General features: G+C 39.7%; 1 protein-coding gene and 1 long non-coding RNA gene across 2 annotated transcripts; both read left to right on the top strand.

The window, feature by feature from the left end:
* Window positions 1-5240: 5240 nt before the first annotated feature.
* Window positions 5241-5628, top strand: LOC111399262. Its single transcript, XR_002703611.1, has 3 exons — window positions 5241-5288; window positions 5397-5477; window positions 5574-5628. It is a non-coding gene; the product is annotated as an uncharacterized LOC111399262 (long non-coding RNA).
* Window positions 5629-11564: 5936 nt separating this feature from the next.
* Window positions 11565-14446, top strand: LOC111398913 (transmembrane emp24 domain-containing protein p24delta9-like). Its single transcript, XM_023026071.1, has 4 exons — window positions 11565-11941; window positions 12416-12625; window positions 13777-13853; window positions 14018-14446. The coding sequence occupies exons 1-4, from the start codon at window positions 11723-11725 to the stop codon at window positions 14160-14162; spliced, it is 651 nt and encodes a 216-aa protein (XP_022881839.1). The 5' UTR covers window positions 11565-11722; the 3' UTR covers window positions 14163-14446.
* Window positions 14447-14564: the final 118 nt, after the last annotated feature.

Here is a 14564-nt window from a genome sequence, read left to right on the forward strand (position 1 = left end):
TTGGACTAATTTACCCCTCTGCAGAAATGTAATACCTTACAGGTTTTGCATTAATTGTAGATTTGACTAGGCAGTGTTTGGAGAAGAAAAACAAAGAAAAAAAAACGAGATGAAGGAAGAGAGCCAAACGTCGCCTCTCACCCAAAACAACGTCGAAGCTCTCTGCAATCGCCGACCCTCTCTCTGCAGTCGCCGACCGCAGTCACAGCCTTGGACGCCGATCGTCAACGTCTAAATCACTCCCAGTGGCCGTCGAATCGCCCGAAGCTAAGTCGAAATCACTCCCATTGTCACTCGAATCGCCCGAAGCTGAGCACAACGTCGAGGCTGTCTTCTCCCTTGCGACTGCCAGAGAAACCGAACAAAGGCGAAGGTAAATCCACCCATCTTCTGACTTCCCATTGTAATTTCAAATTTTGTTCCTATTTGTTGGCCAATAGTAGGATGCAGCCACATTTCTTTCATTATGCAATTGTTGAACAATTAGAAGGTGAAGATTGCTTTTTGAAATGCACATTTTATTTCCTTTGAAGAAGTAATTTTTTTTTTCGTTACTGAAAATTATCATTGAATCTGAATTCAATTGCTGGCGGCCTCATCTTGCAAGATGCCTTTTGACTTGTAATGTTATGCATACTAGTATTTTCTCTGTACAATTTCTTGCAGTTTTCCTAGCAAATTTTGTACTGTCTTCTTAAGCTCAGCATTGGTGTACTTTCTAGATATTTCACAGTTCATGATATTACTGTAGTCCTAAAAAGTGTGTGAATTGGTGAAGTTTATCATGATATAGTTGTCACTGTCTTCTTAAGCTCAGCATTGGTGTACTTTCTAGATATTTCACAGTTCATGATATTACTGTTGTCCTAAAAAGTGTGTGAATTGGTGAAGTTTTTGGAATGTCAGAGAAGCTTGTACTTGGTATTCCTTATTTTTGTGTTTTCCTCCACTTGTATATGGCTCGAAGTCCATCCTAGTTGGATGGTAGGGATCGAACTCTAAGAATTACTCGTGCCATTCTTCAATTTAGTTGTTTAGTGTACTTAAACATTTCTGAGCTTTTGATTCCATGTGGATCGCGTCATGTGTTTTCAACCCAACTGTTTTTGAGATGCCCGGATTTTTCCTAATCCCTTTGACACCATGAAACCTCACTAATTGAATGATTATCTTCTAGGGTATTGTTTAACACAACACCTAGAACAGCCTGTTGAACTAAAAAAAAATTTTTAGCCATTTCCTCCTGAAGCTCCAAACCTTCAGTTGTGTATCTGAAAACCCACCTTTTCCAAGTCATCTCAACCATAAAATTAATGAACCGTGAAGTTCCTCATTTTATGCTACCATATTAGAAGTAAAAATTTAAAATTATAGTTGATAGATCCCGAAGTAGTCCTACATAATATTCCTCCATTTTGGATACCATATGATAGCAAGGCTCATTTGAATGTTTGTCTCGATTGTGGTGACCAAAGTATATCCCTTGGGGGCGCAATATCACATGAATGGGAGATGTAGATAAGTGGAGAAAATAAATATTTTATCATGTGGAGTTACAATTTCGTCTCAGTAGGGTGGAGTTGTTTCTATTAGAAACTATGTCAGATACATGGATTTTCATTGAGATGTGTACTTGTCTGTAATATTACCATCTAATGTTGATTCTTCTTTCGGTTGACACATTCGTTTTATCATATCACCTTCTGGTGGAAAGATTCAACACGCAATCAAAGTATTGACCTCCATTTCAGTTTCTTTTTTCTTTAGATTGTGGTCTACTCCGTGTAATTGTTTTAAAATCCTAATCTAACGATCTAGTTATAGTCAGTATGATTCTTATTGAGCGTACGACGACATGTGTACTTCATATAGACATATCAATGTGTTGATTTTGGCGGAGTATAATTGTCACACCATACAAAATGAAAATGGAAGCTGTGGATTAAAAAACTTTGTTCAGGATTATTTCAGACGTATGATTACCAGCATTGGGGATTGCAGGTTGATTTGAATTGCATCTTGCTACCATATGCAGGTTGGAATTTCATAATCTGAAAATCGAAGAAGCATTGTGACAAAAACTCCCATGTAACCGGGACTTTTAACATGCTTCCCACGCCCCCACCCAGTTAATAAATTTTAGGGTAAGAGGCATTTGTAGTCTCTTATATTGAATTGTGAAGAGCAGTGGAGTTGGGAATACTTATTTAGTTTATCTTTCTCATCATTTGTCTGACATACTTCTGCTATCTTTTTCTTTTTCCCCTCTTCTTTCTGGTAAGCTGTGACTGTGAACATGGATCTCAAAGATCTTTGTTCACAGTTTATTCCAATTTTATATTTCCTTAGACTTAGACAACATGAATTTTTTTAATATACTGTAATATAATGCCATAGGATACCGTTATATAACGGTAGAGTTTTAGGTGTGTTGCTGGGCATTAGGCACATGATAATGAGGTCTAATGTTTGTTAACTATTCTGCTTATCAATATCACGTTTCCATTATTTATATTTCAATCACTGAATGCTAAAGCTTGTATAATACATCAATCATTTTCAATCATTTGTTTACATGCATTATTGGGGCCCCAATCCATTCGAATATTTGTTTTAATATTATGTGATAATAGTGATTAAGTTACGTCATTTTTATCTCAGCAATAACAAGTTCAATGCCTCCCACTAAACTGTCAATCATTTGTTTACATGCATTATTGGGGCTCCAATCCATTCAAATATTTGCTTTAATATTACGTGGTAATAGTGATTAAGTTACGTAATTTTTATCTCATCAATAACAAGTTCAATGCCTCCCACTGAACTGTCGTTCCCGACAGTAAAGCTCAGGTTTTCTCGACAGTTAGGCCAGCCTTCTTGCATGTTTAGACATCAACTGTCGCTATAGACAGATCTCGACAGATCATCTGTCGGTACCGACGGTTGTAGTCAGTTTTTCTCGACAGTTGAGTGTGTCCATGCCTTAGTGTGTTTCATTAAACTGCTACTTATGATACAATATCTTTAAGCTTATCCAGTAACCCGAGTGAGTTTTATGAATGCATCTTGCAGGACACAGGACTGATGGAGTTTGATTATTGTATTCAAGAGGAGGCAAGGTTGCGGGCCCACATTTCACAGAGGAGCAACTTGAAGTATGTGAAGACAGTGATGGACGTTTTCGATGACCGACAGCGCGACGAGTTTCGAAACTCCCCATTCGGGTATCTGGCCGAGGTTGCAGAGATTCAATTCTCTGCCCAGCTCATCCAGCAGCTCGTGTTCAGAACCATTCGCACTGACAAGGTTAACGAGCTCTGGTTCAATGTGCAAGGCAACATGATGAGATTCGGTCTACAGGAATACACCCTTGTGACGGGGTTAAGATGCGGTGTATTCCCGAAGGGTGATGAGTTCGATCGAGTGCTGGAGAGGAGAAGGCTGAAGGAGAGGTACTTCAAATCCATGGAGATAATATCGTTGGCACAACTCCAGACTACTATTGCCCGACCTTCGACGGCCCGAGCCGACCGCTACAAGCTAGGGCTCGTGCTAATAGTCGAAGGAGTTTTCAATGCCCCTGATAATAACGTCGGAATTGATTTGTGTACACTATCTATTGTTGACGACCTAGATATCTTTTTTGCCTACCCTTGGGGTAGAGTCGGCTATCGGAGTTTGCTGCACGGATTCTGGGGTTTCTGGGCAAAGAAATTTCTGAAGGCGAAGAGGAGGCAAGAGAAGGAGGTTACATACACTATTCATGGATTTTCCATTGCCATGCAGGTATACAATGTTTTAAATACTAGCATATCATGCTTTATTTGTTTGTCGTCATGTAGCATCGTGCGTACCATCTCAGTTATTTTATTTCTGTTTGTCTTGATGGAACAAGTTTGGGCGTACGAGGCAGTTCCTGAGATTGGGGAATGTTTTGGTCAGAGAGTTGGGGAACAAATGCCACGATTGCTTAGGTGGTCCGCACGAAAACAACCACAGCATCGTACGTACGATGCATTCTTCAAGAACGTGCGGGTATGGATACCATGTGTTACTTTTGTTATTCACGTTTCGTGTCATTCCTGAATCTTTTCGTTTCTAATGTATAACCGTACATTGCAGTTGCATGTGTATGCCACACTTCGTCCCACCGACGCTGAGGCGAAACAGCAGTATTTCTCCACTCTCGTGCCGTACGATGATCCTCTGGTGCCTGTGCTGGATGAGATTGCCAGGAATGTTGTGGGGCCGCAGTTTAATGCATCACACGGAGGTAGTGGAAGTGGCGGCCAGTTGGTGAGGCAGGAATCCGATGACGGAGTCTCGAGCGGAGGAGGTGGTGAGGATGACACGTCTGAAGATGAAGGTGCCGATGCCGAGGAGAGTGGCGAGGGGCCAGTGAGCGATCCAGCGTCGGTGCGGATACTTGTAGAGGGAAGATCGGTGCGTCTTCCACACCTCCAGCGACCCACGTATCTTCTCCAGTGCGAGGGCCGACGATGGAGACACGGCCAGTTGGCACATCCGGATCAAGCGTCACCAAAGAGGAGGTCGAAGAGCTGTTGTTCGACCAAAGAATTCTCTTTGAAATGCGACTTCGCACCGTCAAGCTTGAAATCGAACAGCACGTGACATCCGAATGTAAAAAACTCCGAGCTTTCTTCGCTACCCTCGTGGCCCCACCTGCTCCGACCCCCGTTCCAGCCGCGATGCCCGTCGATACCGAGGGTGGCGTTTCAGGTAGTATTCCGCAAGGTATGAATGTTCAATACATAAACCGTTTGGTTTATAATTTTCACCCATGTTCGACATGTAGCACATGCACCTGTAGCTCACATTTTTTTCCATACGACAATTGCGAGTTAGAAATACATGGAGGAGAAATGGAGCAATCCCCAGACGAGCGAGACATGCGAGCAGATATAGGAACTACACATGTACAAGGTACGTGGGTTTTTTATGACCACATTGAAACTTGTTATTTGACGGACTTTGTATGTTGTGGAAGTTGGGAAACCTAATGTATTCACACAGTTTTCATGTTCTCATGAATAGATGGAGGAGACATCGCGGCTCGCCCGGACAACGTACACGACCCACTGCACGTAGCAACCGATGAACAGATAGGTACGTTGTCATGTGCTACGATTTTTCCCTACTATATTCGATGGCATCTACTTCCGTTCTGACTTCATGAAAATGCAATAACATATTCCTATGGTGTGATTGTGGTCTCCAATTAGGTGGAGGACAGATGGAGCCGATATTTGCCGTCCCGGATTTGAACGGTAACATGCAAATTATTTTTCTCATTTTCTTTCTTCCTGTATGCTTCCATTATCTTCCAACTGCAAACGTCGAACACATATGCAGTTACAAATGTGTTGTAATGTCAGATGGAGGAGCCATGGAGCCCTCACATGCGGCCCCGAGCAACGATGCCGACTTACAGGGTTGCGATGTTACGGATGGTGATGGTAAGTTCATTCTCTGCATCACTTATTGTATGTTACGTATGCTACGTGAAGGGCATTTATGGTCACTAACTCCCCCCTACTTTTGAATTCTCGTAGGCGATCTCGCTGAAGTCCCTGTTCCCGCCAGTGTAGCCGAACCAGGACACGGAGTCCGTACGACGAGTCGGCGCTCGGCACGGGTGCGACGTCCAGCTCCTGCGGCCAGGACTCCATATACAAGGGCGGCGAAGCGAACGAAGAAGTAAAAGGAGTGTGAACTGTGGGGACAGCACGACGGTGGTGTTGTATTTGGTAATACCCTGTCAGCGATTTGGTGAAGGTGGTGACGGATGTTAACATGTTGGATAAATAACTTTTGTTAGAATTCTTTTTACATTACATTTTCATTACTCTTGTGTACCGTGGTGATACGTGGACAGAATCCTCATATTTTATTTTGTTTGGCTGATCGGTAGTTGTAGTGTTTATGAATTGTGTCTGCTATTTTACCTTTCTTGATTGTATCAATCAGGTTCGTTTTGTTGTTCGGTATATGTTTTTGTTGGACATATTGTGTGCGCTTATTTTCTTTTGGAGGAGGGGAACATGCGTATGCAACATGTCAATTTCCCGAAATGCTTTGTAACTACTGTTTTCTTGATATTGTTGATATTCGATCCAATCTTATTATAGATGTAGTAATATACTTCGAGTCTTTAAGATTTTCTAATTTGTGTTACGCTTCTTACACCCGTGTTGCTTACGTTAAATAGGGAATGTTATATTTCATAAATTTATGTACTGGTATCTAGTCTTCACTATAGCTTTAATCGGGGACGATATTATTATGATAAATTCTCAAACTAAGGCATTAAGGCACATACATGAGATGCAACGAGAAGATGAGTCGTTACAACTGTCAAGAGCATGACAACCACGGTAAAAAGAAATTCATAAATCAATGAAATGAGTAAAAATAATTATTTCGCTGTTCGTCTTCCATGTGTGTTGCGATGATGACCCGTACGTGTGAGGAACTATACCATTACAACCATGGCAAATTAAAAGTAGCAATTTGATTGAGCAGTTTTTTGTTGCAGATATGCACATTTCCTTAATTGTGCACATGATTAAAGAGTGTTTAACATTGTACTAAGTATGGGGAAATGTGGGATAAAGGTGCACTTCATTTATTCAACCATCACACCAATTGCATTTCAAATTTACTAGGAGAATGGACTTGGCGGTTGGGTAGGTGGAGACCATAATTGTTTCCCCTTCAATTTGCTTATAAAAAGTGTGGGACTTCATTCTCACTTACAAACAAGTTCCTTCAAGACCATTGTCACCCATTCACCTTCTCACAGACACTTATCATTCCTTCAGTACTACTATACGTTCACGTAATGAGTTCTTCTACAGGAAGCAACGAACCGTTGAACATGAACGAGCCACTGCCAATTCTTGGTTCATCTCCGCTTTTTCCAATTTATATTTCGTCAGATGAGGAGGAAGTTAACCCTCGTATTGGGAGGGGAGCCATTTTCCCTGTTCGTTTTCCCAACTTAGAAGTTGTTTCCAACGAGGGTGCGCAATCACCGAATGGAGTCCTCAATGAGGAGTTCGAGCTGGATGTCGGATACGAGGGGGATTTCGACGATGACGACGACTGGATGGCGTACGATCCCCCAAATGAGGTCATTATCCTCTCTTCCGACGAGTCAGGTGAGGATAGCGGGGACCGTGGTTCAGTTGTCGACGACGACTAATGTGAGACCCATGGAATGTAGTGAATAAGTACTGTATAGTAAGGTATTTTGTAGGGATGACCTTAGTTAAGACAATACCAAAAAGTCCACGTGAACATGTCTCTAAGATGCAATTCATGTCATGTTTTTTGCGTTTTCCGATCGAACTGTCGAGAATTACTGAGACTATCTGTCGGGGACGACATGTCAACTGTCGGGCAGTAACAATAATATGTACAAAAATGGTTATGTATTTTGCAGTATGTAAAACGACTATTGTGAAAGGTGTGTATCATGGACTAACTTTAATCCGTGATTTACGACGACGCAAATGATTGTACATTTCTTCGGGATTCAAGATTGCGTTTTGCACTACCTTTAATTTCGATTTAAGATGATGCTAATGATAGTAAATCTGTAGGGGGATAGAAGATTGCGTTTCGAAATGAGAAAAAATATATATGTACAGTATCAAACATTTTCCGTTCTCGTGTTTAGAGGTCACAACATGTATGTGTGACGCAGACCGTGAGTGTAGTGTAAGGTTTCGTCAACTGTCGAGAATAAGTAACACATCTATCGGGGCCGACATTTGAACTGGGCGGGATGTTTACTACGTGCTGGACAGACAGTGAAATTTTTATGTGCACAACATGCAAGAACATTAATGATCACAAACTGTAAATCGTAACTTCATAATGTTCGATGTAGTACGGAATAATTAACATACAACGTCTATTAACCTGCAAATCTTTAAGGAGCATGTGATACACGGGGGTTTGAACACGTGATCCGATTATGATCAACTCTACCACAGCGGGTACATTTTCTGGTAGACCATGCATACTCATACCTAGAACGCTTACGGCGGGTTGGTGGTCTACCTGGAGGATGACGTACGAGTGGTGGGAAAATAGGAGTACATGTAATTAAGCTCGGAACAACCCAATCCACTTCCCTCGGAACAGGATATATAGTTTCGTTGTAGGCACCCTTCCAGTAGTCCGATGAATAATAACGGGAGCAAAGCTCGTACAACGTCTTCCCTCTAAAGCAAGCAGCACGACTTGCATGAACACATGGCATACGGTTTAGTTGGAACTCACGACATGTGCAGGTTTCTTCGGACAAGTCAACTATGTCCGTGTCGTTGGATATTCCAACCTGCGTCAAGTTGTTTGTCAGGGCATGGGCTCGAAGCCTAGTTCCATTTTCGAAAGTCGTCCGTAGCTCGTTCTCCATCCTTGGTGTCAATAAGGTACTGCATTCTTCCGCATTTGCTCGACGTTCGTAAAACCACTTCTGCATAATACTCCGAATGTGTTCAACCAAGCAGGTTATCGGTAACGACCGGGCTTCTCTCAACATCGAGTTCAACGACTCTGCATTGTTGTTTGTCATAATATTGTAACGGTGTCCAATAAATAGTGCTCTGGACCAAAATGAATATCCCGCTCGCTCTAAGTACCCGTGCGCTCTTTCGCTCACTCTACGAATCTGTCCCATGAGTCGTTCAAAGTCCTCGACCCGAAAAGTTGTAGCAGCTCGTTTGAATAGAAATAATAGGCTTGCGTTGTTATACCGTTGTATTAGGTTCTTTTCCATATGCCATATACAACAACCATGCCGAGACGACGGAAACAACTGAGAAATAGCTTTCTGAATACTCTTTTTCCTGTCCGAAACGAACACAAGTTCTTCGGAATCCCCTATAAGGTCTTTCATGTTCGACAAAAACCACTTCCACGATTTATTGGTTTCAGCATCCACGATCCCCCATGCCAACGGATAAATCTGTTTGTTACCATCTTGGACAGTTGTCACTAGGAGTGTACCTTTATATGGATCTTTCAAGTGACTGCCGTCAACACAAATAACGGGTCTCAAGTACTGCATGTATCCACGAATGCTTGCACCAAAAGCTACGAAGAAGTAACGAAACTTATTACAACAATCAACTTCGATGTGGGTAACGGTCCCCGGGTTACTTTCTCCTACGACATGACAGTACGAAGATAATTTCTGAAAACTGTCCCTTGGTGTACCATGTAGCATTTTTAAGGCATGGAGCTTCCCCCTACGTGCTTTGCTATAACTGATTTTCACACCAAACTCACGTTCCATATCACGTGCAATATGAGTAGGCGGATATGATCGGTATGGAGTATCCAATTTTCCCAAAATGTGCTCCGCAATTATAGCACTAGTGGCATGCCGATGTGCGTTACGACGAAAATCAAGGGAACATGTGTGAATTGCAACGAACTTACGGATCATGAAGATTGCAGATTGCTTGACAGTAGAAGCACGTAGCATCCACTTGCAATTATCATCCACACAGACAATTGTTAACATTTTCAAGCTTGACCTGCTTACCCGGAATTGGAACTTCTCTTGCAAAGCAAGTACATGAAACTTCGAGTACAACTGTTTCTTGGTAAAGAATATTTGCTTCTCGGTGAGAACCGATGTATTTGCAGCTGTAATCCACTCATCTGTGCATGAACGTCTGGAATTTGATGACATTGTCTCGTCTATTTCAGCAATAATAGCACGATCTGTACCATGTAATGGGTTCTCTAAGTGTTCGGCGGATGCTGCAGCCTCTATACGCTCAATCGGAGGTTCGGGTCGTTCGGTTTGCGACACACTGTGCTGATGATTCATCTCGTCGTGTTGTACATTCGGTGGACATACCGTTGGGCCGAACAAGCTCCCTTCACAGTTTGCATCTGTTGACATACCAACAATTGGGAGCTCGGATACCAAATATGTGATGCAGAGTGCAGTTTCCTTATGAACAAATATGTACCACTGTAGATCCTCATCGTCGCGTATCTCTGCCGGAGGTAGATTCAAGTTCGGGACTTTGAACTTCAATTCGATTGCATTGCGGGATTCAACGATACCAAGTTTCTCCTTCAATCGTAATAGAAGTTCTGCTACGGTAATACTTCTCGACACTAAAATGGAAGTGGTTTTGTCCCCTCTCCACTTCCATTCATCATCTGAGTGAACGAAGTTTCCTCCATGCGACACGATGAATCTGAAATCATGACTCATACCTGAAATGTTAGGATTGCAAAAGTGAGAATTCTGCAGATTCATATGTCGACATTTCATAACATCAAATTGGCACACGAAAATACTTACATCCATGTACTACCAAAGATATAAAAGATGATCAGTTTTCAGGTGTCGAAATCGACAATTACATTTTCTATCCAGACAGTCAGTAAATGTCGAGCTCGACAGTTAAAATGTCTAACCCGACAGTTTCCAAGATACTGCTCGACAGTTCTATTGCCATAACTTTCGAGAAAGATAAATTCCATGTGCTTCACTGTTTGACGAATTTATTGAAAACGGTAAAGGCCATAATAAATTCTGGACTACAATATCACTGTATCTTTTTAGAAATGAATAAGATATCACTTAATGGTTCATTAAATGTTGAATTATATATGAAATACTTCACATTTTCTATATAATATTGGTATAATTTTTCTTTCTAAAATATACCAAAAATTTACTACATCAATGAATAAGAGATTGAAAGGGTTCATTTAAATATGATCATATTGTATTGAACATTTAAAGTAGTCAATTATGACATGAGATGAACTTTTTTCTACTACCTTACCTTTCAAATTTGTCAAAGGCTTTCCTTGTTTCCTTGTTGATGATGGAGTGGAGATAATGAAGAAGAAGAAGCTCTTTCAATTCGCGCGCGTGTGTGTATTTTGTAAAGATTTCACCTCTTTTTTAATCAAAAAAAATCTTTTTATACAATATAATATCATATCTTCAATATTAAATTTAAAGCAAAAATAAATTAATCACATCATAACATTAATTGCATTCAAATCAAGCATTTATTGCTCCAAAAAGGTGTTAAAGGGTAAAGTGGACGTTTTGTAGGGAAAAATTGACATCCTTGGAAGAAATTGGTGAATGTCCAAATTTTTTTTTTGTATTTTCAATTTTAGTGATATTTGTGTAAATTCCCCTTTATAAATTAACTACGTCATACGATTGTTGAATAGATCATTACTTCCGTACTTTAACAAAAGGTAAAACCTGTCACGTCATTCTTGAGCTTAATTTCGTCAATGCTTATCAATAAAATTATTAATTTATGAGTGATGTGGTCGAAAACGATCTAACCTTGATTTTTTGTACACTAAAATGTAATAAAATTGTTTATTCGAAATTTAAATATGATGATTATATTCAATTAATAGTTAATACTCCTACATGATTTAATAGACACCTTTCCGACGTGGAGTAATGTGATTGGATAGAACTACCATTTTTGACAACAATCTTTGTCCTTTATAAAAAGGAAAAAAAGAAGAAATCAATCCCACAAGTTACTTCTTCGTCTCTATCATTTCATTGCTAGATGATCAAACAAATTCCACAATAATCTCCTGCAAAACATTACAGCTAAATCAAACCAAGAATCTCGTTCTATTCACAACCCTTTATCCAAAGAATCACTTATTCTTTATTAATATGAAAATCCAAATTGAAAAACAGAGTCTTTTCATCATCTTAATTTCGGGGTTCTTGTTATGGAATCAGGTCGAGTCGATCCGGTTCGATCTGGAATCTGGGCACACCAAATGCATATCGGAGGACATAAAGAGTAATTCCATGACCGTCGGAAAGTATCATATTGTTAACCCTAATGATGGCCACCCGTTGCCTGACTCTCATAAAATCACCGTCCGGGTAATTATTATTATTATTATTATTTTATGAATTGATTTTGCACGGTCCTGGATCAATTTGCTAATAGGGTTTTGACTAGTTTATGAATGATGATTTGAAAATAAAATATTTTTGAAATCTTGTACCTCTTAAACCCTTTACAGATGAATCTTGTACCTCTTAACCCTTTAGTGTCATTTTTTCTAATTACAGATGAATTTTGAGGAGAATCATACTGACAAGTTAGAAATTAATACAAACTGAATTCTTTTGGTATTAATATTCTCTAAGTATTTTTATTTTTTTTCAACAGGGTTGGATCTAATGTATACAACTTCTTACTCAAAGATTTAAGAGAACAAGTTTTTTTGTAGGTTTTGTTAGTTAGATTAGTCGAAATGAAGGCTTTGCTCGGTTTTACTTTATTCCATGTTATTTTTTCTGTGTATTAATAAAGTGGAAAAGGTTTGACCTAATTTTGTTTGTAACTTGTAGGTGACATCGGCGTATGGGAATAGCTATCACTACTCAGACCATGTGACCGAGGGGCATTTTGCATTTCAAACTGCGGAGGCAGGTGATTACATGGCTTGCTTTTTTGCAGGTGATCACAAACCTTCCACTACTATTACAGTTGATTTCGATTGGAAGTCTGGTATTGCTTCCAAGGATTGGACGAATGTGGCCAAAAAAGGTTCTGTTGAAGTAAGTGCTCATTCTTCTACATTTCTTCGCTCGTCATTGCATTTATGCATGTGATATTATTCTGTCTATGGTTCTGAGTTGAAAGTGAGCTTAATTGTAGATTTGATGGTGGAGTGTATCCTTTGTTAAGTGTAACATAGATCTTCAGATTTTAGACTGCAGATTGCTTTTGTGACTTGCTTATGGATTTTGCTCAACTCTAAAATTTCATTTAAAAAGATCTTTTTATACATCAAATTTCCAACATATCTTAGAAAAGGCATACTTTCCAATCCGTCATTCACCTCCCATCCCCTTTATCATCTATGTCTGCACAAGTTTACATATCCCCTTACCCTGTCATCCTCCTTACCCCTCATTTCGTCCCGTGTACTTGAGAGCTTCCTGAGGAGTTTTGTGAGCCAAAAACAAAGGAGGAGGGGGGGGGGGGGGGGCGGGGGAGGGGGGGGGGGAAAATTGTGGCTAAATTTGGTCCACTATAGCACACGATCACGTTTGGGAACAAAAAAAAAGGGGGGGGGGGGGGGGGGGTAGCAGGATAGTGTGGGGCAAGGTTGTATAATAGCAAAAAACGGGGGCGGGAATGCAAGGTTGGGGTGAGGAAGGAGGAGGAGAAGGATTGTGTTGGGATTATAACAAAAAATTGATTCTTGTTCTGAAATGTTGAAAAAAGGGCCTTCCTTTTTTAATTTCTCCCTTCGATTTGATCCTTCCTATACAATTTTCTCTATATCTTTGGGTTTATCCAATTTGTTCCTATCACCTTCTTTTCTTTTGGATGTGGAACCTATGCCAAATATAGGAATAAGCAGCTATTATTTATCTTTGGAGGTGGGGACTTAGGAGTCTGTTTTGAGTTATGGCTTCCCCACTGCTCTCAAGGACTATAATTAATTAGCAGTTCATGAAATCCTCTTTATATCTTTCTTTTTCTAGAGTTAGCATATCTGACTTGTTTGTTTTCAGAATTTTATATTGTTATCTTGTTCCGACTTTGTCATATTGGCTATTGTGTTGAAGATAACTTAACTCGGTCAAGTTGGTTGGAGATATATAATAACGCGTGAATGCTATAATTGGAAGTTTTTTAATAAAATTATTAGGTGATTACTTTTCTTTTGAAATTTAGTAATTGTATTCTAACGTCCCAGGTTATGGAATTAGAGCTGAAAAAAATGTTTGATACGGTGCAATCAATCCATGACGAGATGTTTTATCTACGTGAAAGGTGAGCTAATTCAATTCTGGCTTTCTAAAAAAATTTTAGCCTGTTTGGTAGGGGAGGATTGCATAGTTCTGAAGCTAAATCTGAGTCTTGTTCTTGCACTATGTTTTCCACTTGATAACTGATGTAGAACCTTATTTTTCTTGCATGATTGATTATTGTTTCAGGGAAGAAGAAATGCAGGAACTTAACAGGTCCACGAACAGCAAAATGGCGTGGTTAAGTTTTTTGTCATTTTTTATTTGCTTGTCCGTGGCAGGAATGCAGCTATGGCATTTGAAGTCGTTCTTCGAAAAGAAGAAGCTTATTTAGTGGTGTACTGAATCATCCTAGTTAGTGTTTTGTAGTCATGAATTTGAAATTAGCAATACACAAATCTGAATGGATTTTTATATTCTGATGCAGGCAGAGTTCTTACTAGTTTTTTTCTGATTATTGTACAACTTTTTGTATCAAAAACTGTAAAAGGGGGATTAGATGCTGAATCAATGCTGCACTAAACTTGTAATAAATATCAATTAGCGTTCGAAGGTTCTGATGAATAATTTTGTATAGATGGGGAATTGGGATAGTGTGTGATTTTACTTCACTTTTTATGGAAGAGCTTGTTAGGTTTTCCATTTTTTTTTCAATCGATAACATACTTTCATAAAATTATTTAAACAGATTCAAGTGTGACTCTAATTGCAGAAGCAATTTTTAACTTTTTAAAAA

The sequence above is a fragment of the Olea europaea genome, chromosome 8 (assembly GCF_002742605.1).
Source record: "Olea europaea var. sylvestris chromosome 8, O_europaea_v1, whole genome shotgun sequence".
Classification (NCBI taxonomy): Eukaryota; Viridiplantae; Streptophyta; class Magnoliopsida; order Lamiales; family Oleaceae; genus Olea; species Olea europaea.

What these genes read in the sequence shown, in the direction of transcription:
- LOC111398913 (XM_023026071.1), top strand. Translation starts at nt 11,723, where the DNA reads ATGAAAATCCAAATTGAAAAACAGAGTCTTTTCATCATCTTAATTTCG. An exon ending in CTCATAAAATCACCGTCCGG is followed by an intron (nt 11,942 to 12,415) that starts GTAATTATTATT and finishes TGTAACTTGTAG; the next exon opens with GTGACATCGGCGTATGGGAA. An exon ending in CCAAAAAAGGTTCTGTTGAA is followed by an intron (nt 12,626 to 13,776) that starts GTAAGTGCTCAT and finishes CTAACGTCCCAG; the next exon opens with GTTATGGAATTAGAGCTGAA.